General features: G+C 51.0%; 1 protein-coding gene across 1 annotated transcript; it reads left to right on the forward strand.

Moving 5' to 3' along the window:
• The first annotated feature begins 341 nt into the window (after positions 1-341).
• Positions 342-2,105, forward strand: LOC117837055 (aspartic proteinase PCS1). The gene has a single exon (XM_034716616.2). The coding sequence runs from the start codon at positions 540-542 to the stop codon at positions 1,920-1,922; it is 1,383 nt and encodes a 460-aa protein (XP_034572507.1). The 5' UTR covers positions 342-539; the 3' UTR covers positions 1,923-2,105.
• The last annotated feature ends 3,895 nt before the right edge of the window (positions 2,106-6,000 follow it).

Below are 6,000 nucleotides of genomic sequence, written 5' to 3' on the forward strand. Positions count from 1 at the left end.
GTTATTTTTCTCTCTCTTCCTCTCGCAGACCGGCAACGAGCTGATGGAGCCACAAATTTTGGTTCCACCGGTCCAGCTCGGGGGTGTTTGGGAGGCATGTCCTAAATTTTAGCACATGTCACATCGGATGTTTGGACACTAATTAGGAGTATTAAACATAGTCTAATTACAAAACTAATTGCACAACCCCTAGGCTAAAATCGCGAGACGAATCTATTAAGCCTAATTAGTCCATAATTTGACAATGTGGTGCTACAGTAACCATTCGCTAATGATGGATTAATTAGGCTTAATAGATTCGTCTCGCGATTTAGCCTAGGGGTTGTGCAATTAGTTTTGTAATTAGACTATGTTTAATACTCCTAATTAGTGTCCAAACATTCGATGTGACAGGTGCTAAAATTTAGCACCTGCTATCCAAACACCCCTCACTCGTGCCACACACAGTGCGGGAGCCGGAGCCGGAGCCGGATGGAGCGGGAAAAAAAAGCCGCGACCGCGCGCGCGGGCAGTTTAGAAACAGAGAGTGACCGCATGCCATGCAGCAAATCCTTCTCCTCTGCCTCTCTCTCCTCGCCCACGCGGTGGCGGCGGCGGCGGCGGCGGCGGACGGAGAGGCTGGCTTCGGAGGGAGAGTGCTGCTTCCGCTGCGGGTGCAGGGGGCGCCGCCGCCCCCGCAGGCGCCGGCGAACAAGCTCCGGTTCCGCCACGATGTGAGCCTGACCGTGTCGGTGGCCGTGGGCACGCCGCCGCAGAACGTGACCATGGTGCTCGACACCGGCAGCGAGCTCTCCTGGCTGTTCTGCAACGGGACCGGGACGCGGGCGCCGGCCCCGCCGCCACCGGGCCCCGCGGCGGTGTTCAATGCGTCCGCCTCGTCAACGTACGGCGCCGTCCGCTGCCCGTCGCCGGAGTGCCAGTGGCGTGGGCGCGACCTCCCCGTCCCGCCCTTCTGCGCCGCGCCGCCGTCCAACTCCTGCCGCGTCTCGCTCTCCTACGCGGACGCCTCGTCCGCCGACGGCGTACTGGCAGCCGACACGTTCCTCCTCGGTGGCGCGCCGCCCGTGCCCGCGCTCTTCGGCTGCGTCACCTCGTACTACTCCGCCACGGGCGGCCGCGGCAGTAGCGGCAACGCCACCAGCTCGTCCCAGGAGGCCGCGACGGGGCTCCTCGGCATGAACCGGGGCTCCCTGTCCTTCGTGACGCAGACGGCCACCCGCCGCTTCGCCTACTGCATTGGCCCGGGCTACGGGCCCGGCCTCCTCGTCCTCGGCGGCGACGGCGCCGCCCTGGCGCCGCCGCTGAACTACACGCCGCTCATCGAGATCTCGCAGCCGCTGCCGTACTTCGACCGCGTGGCCTACTCCGTGCAGCTGGAGGGCATCCGCGTCGGCGCCGCGCTGCTGCCAATCCCCAAGTCCGTGCTCGCGCCGGACCACACGGGCGCGGGGCAGACCATGGTGGACTCCGGCACGCAGTTCACCTTCCTCCTCGCCGACGCCTACGGGGTGCTCAAGGGCGAGTTCCTGAACCAGACGCGCCCGCTCCTGGCCCCGCTCGGCGAGCCGGGCTTCGTGTTCCAGGGCGCGTTCGACGCGTGCTTCCGCGCGCCGGAGGCCCGGGTGGCCGCGGCGAGCCGGCTGCTCCCGGAGGTGGGCCTCGTCCTGCGCGGCGCGGAGGTGGCGGTTGCCGGGGAGAAGCTGCTGTACAGGGTGCCCGGTGAGCGGCGCGGGGAGGGCGGCGCCGAGGCGGTGTGGTGCCTGACCTTCGGGAACTCGGACATGGCGGGCATGTCGGCGTACGTGATCGGGCACCACCACCAGCAGAACGTGTGGGTTGAGTACGACCTCCTGAACGGCCGCGTCGGCTTCGCGCCGGCGCGCTGCGACCTCGCCACCCAGCGCCTCGGCAGCGGAGCATAAGCCTTCCACGCGTGCGCCGTGGCATCTGTACTCGTTGACGTTGTGGGTCTCGCCAGCAGGGCGCGAAATCGTTTGTAGAGAAGATGGTCTCTCCGATCACCTGCTGCTGTGTCAACTTTGTATTATGCGAACAAATATACGAGCCAATGACAAACTGCTATACTAGTAATTTAGTTGTTTACACATGCCAGCCCTCTGCTCGAATTTGGGACAGTGTCTACACCATATTTTGAGAGAGAGTTGACCAATGTCTGCAGTTGGCTAGCGTGCGAGCTGCCGAGCAGAACGTCGTGGTCTCACTTTGCGTTGGTTGCGGAGTGGTGGACCAAAGTTAGCTCTATGCCTGACTTCTCAGAGGTCACTATGTCAGATCTTATTACAGTTCAATTTGAGAAGTGGCAGGGGGAATCGAAAATACATAACACAAAACTTAATTCACGACGAAATTTCATCAGCGAAAAGTAGTGAAAATAAATTATGTTTGTTATCTAACAACTATAACTTTCAAATCACAGTCGCAATCAACCTTTTGGAGAGAATCTTGATGGCCTGTTCGCTTCAGCTTATTCAGCCGGCTTATCAGCCACCAAACAGTGTTTTCCTCTCACAACAAATCAGCCGTTTCAGCTTTTCAGCCGGCTTATAAGCTGAAGCGAACAGGCCCGAGTTAGAGCTTGTTCCCATAGACTACATGGTCGCCGCATATGAGAAATCGACCTACCTGGCGCGGGGAAACCTCCGTGGAAGCGCAGGAGCGTCGGTCGTTGGTACCGTCGCCGGATGAGAGCTCAGGAGAGGGCATCCCATGAGTGAGAGTCGAGAGGGGGAGAATGAGGTCGCCTCATTGCTCGGGGGCGGATGAGAGACCGGCCAGAGTTTTTTTGCGTTTTAGCCCTCATAGATGAGGCAAGGGATCAAGAAGGGTCTCGGTTGGAGTTGCCCTAAATCTCTGCAGAGGCCTTTTTATTTCTTTGTGATGTTCTGCAATAGAATAGTATGAGAATTGTTCTGAAGAAGTACAAAATCAACCATGTAACAAGCTGACAGCACTAAATGGAGGAACTCGTGCAACTTCGGAGTGCTCATCTTATCCCTCTATGTAGTCTACAAGGTTAAGATTATTAATTTAGGTCAAAGGCTGCAATAAGAAAATTAATCCCTGTGACTAATGGAATACATAGCAGGGAGACATCTTACAACAGAATGTCCATTTACATGCATCAAATAGAATTTGCAAATGTTTCACTAAAACATATATAGGAACTATAAAAAAGAATCCAACTACTCATTTTCTTGTCTCTCTTGATTTTTTTTATTTGAATTAGCAAAAGCCGAAGGAACAAGTGGGTTCTTCCTTTTTCTAAAACAAGAGTTAAAGGAGCTCAGGTGCATAATAATGTAGCCATTTTTATTTATAATGGAAGCTCAACTTCACATGTCCTGGAAGAACAAACAATGTATAATCTGAAACATTTTGATAGAAGATGCAACCACCAGCAATTCAGGTAAACCATGAGGCGACAGCATGCCCGATGATCCATAGGGTTAGTGTTGGACTAATTAGCCTAATAGATACATAGACGATGCAATGGTCAATTTTTTACGGAACACTTTGTTTTCTTTATGTATATGGATGAAACATACATAAATATTTAGCACGTCATGAGGACATAAGTAAGCTACAAGTGAAAACACATGCATTACTTCCACGAGTAAACAGAGTAACACCTAGATTGATTCGCGGTTGCCATCAGAATTGTTTCTTGCTTGCAAAAATAATAATGTGTGTCAAGAGAAGGATAAAAAGATCAGTAACCAAGCCTGCTTGGCCATAAACAGAACCGTGAACACTATCACTCAGCTCAAGAAGGATCAGGGTACTTCATCTAAACAAAGAAGTACAAACACAAATCCTTAATAATTGATATGCGTTGTTCCTCTGCACTTGTAGTCTCCAGTGTTACCACACTGACATACTAAGTACGAGATTCATCCAAACAGATAGCATGGTTATGATTTATAAATTTATAACACGTGCATGCATGCCCAAAGGAAAAAGAACCGGTACGGAGCATAGGAGTCCAATCTTACAGTGGGAAAAAAATCCATATGCTCTCCACACTTCTGAACCAAATGGTGCGAGAGGAAGCGTTGTGATAAAACCCATGGTACCAAGTGTAGGCAAATATCTGACCAATATACTCTCATCTTGCTCTTTAGTCTTTACCATCACCATCACCTAGCATAAGCCTTGTCGTAGCTATGCAATGAAATTAATTTCAGATAATATTAGGTATTTGGTCCTCTGTTGTGATTCTATGAAGTCTTCGCCTACCAATTTAGAGACCCCTGGCCTTCTTTATATACTCCAGGGGACGGGATTACTAGTCGGTTATAAGGAGGAGTCCTAGTAGGACTCTATCTTCTTCCTTCCTTGCGGGTATTGGGGATCTATCCTCGACAAGCTCCCTAGCGCTTCATAGTCAAATGCAGCAGTCTTTGAGTACTTTTTAGATCCCTCGCTGAGTAGTTTAGTGCTTCTCGAGTACTTTGTCTGGCTGAATCTTTAAAATTCCTTAAAGCTGCTATGAGGCTATGGTGTGCTCAAGCTCTTGATTGTCTTGATTTTGTAATCTTCATCTTTGAAATGTGATATGGAGAGCGGCGGAAGTCGCACTCCATATGGAGTAGCCCCCGAGCCTTAGGTTGAATCGAAGAATTAGGTGTCTTGAAAAGAAAACAACTGCTGGATGTAGCTAATTAGCCCCCGAGCCTTGGAATGATTAATTAATCAATCCGAGGGTCTTTAGTCTTCACGCCAGTTGTCTTTCGAGTAGTCATTTGGCGTCCAGCCCCGAGCTTATGCACTAGGTGAGCCGTAGGAGCCACATCAAGTAGTTATTTGGCACTTAGCCCCCAAGCTTGGAAGCTAGCTGAGCCACTGGAGATATTCCGAGTAGTAATTGGCGCTTAACCCCCAAGCCTGGGAGCTAGTGGAGCCATTGTTAGTACGCTAAGCGTCCTAGAGAATCGTCACCGAAGCTTGACCTGCAAAAAGAGATGCATACATTATGTAGCATATTGAAACTACTGAAATTTATAAATTTCAGTAATGAATGTAATGTAAATGTTATGTGTCACGCTCTTATTTTGGCCACATTTTTCCTGAGTAGTTAGCCTATTATGTTTACGCTCCCAGTCCATGTTTAGCCATTGCCACTACGTGTGAGATCTTTATCTCATGTACGCGTACTGGCACTGACGCTACGGAGATCTTTGTCTCGCGTTCTAACGTTTAGCCATGACAGAAGATCCGAGACTTTCACGAATTGAGGTGTGTTCTGCTCGAGTAGATTAACAACCACTAAGAGAAGATATTTAAAATAAGTAGTCGGCATTGCGACAAAAAAGACTGCGCGATTGTCGGCCATACATCTATGGGCCCACCGGGAGGTCTGGACAACCCTACAATACATGGTTGTTCACCGAGACGTGTCAGGCATGGAGACTATGGTGCAGGACGGCGTGGTCTACGTGAAGAATAAAAACTAGTCGAGGATTAGGAAACTACTCGTAGCAATTAGAGTAGGACTCTCTAGTCGAATCCGACTAGTATTCATGTAAACAAACGACATGTAACCCTGCCTCCGGCAATATAAAGCGAGGCAGGGATCCCTCCAAACAAGTTCAAGCAATACAACACAACCAACATACAGGACGTAGGGTATATTATGCGACATAAGCAGCCCGAATCTGTCTAAATTGTGTGTTCGAGTTCGCCATCGAGTTCCTGATCTCGGCGAGCCCCACGCATAAAATACTACCTCGGGTACCCCTAGGTAGGTTGCCGGGTCTAAACACCGACAACTAGTGCACCAGGTAGGGACTCTCGCGAAAGATCCACCGGCGAACTCGATGGCTCAACTCATCATCAAGCCCACCGTCGCGTTCGAAGCGGGCGCGACGTTCGTCTATGGGTCCTGAGTCTGCGTCACAGAACGCGCTGGAAACTTCCACCACCATATCGCGCCATCCCTGGAGGAGAAGCAATACGACATCAACCTTCATCGCTAAGCTT

This window comes from Setaria viridis, chromosome 9 (genome assembly GCF_005286985.2).
Source record: "Setaria viridis chromosome 9, Setaria_viridis_v4.0, whole genome shotgun sequence".
Classification (NCBI taxonomy): Eukaryota; Viridiplantae; Streptophyta; class Magnoliopsida; order Poales; family Poaceae; genus Setaria; species Setaria viridis.

Excerpts from the sequence above, each read along its gene's own strand:
- LOC117837055 (XM_034716616.2), top strand. The coding sequence starts at position 540 with ATGCAGCAAATCCTTCTCCTCTGCCTCTCTCTCCTCGCCCACGCGGTG.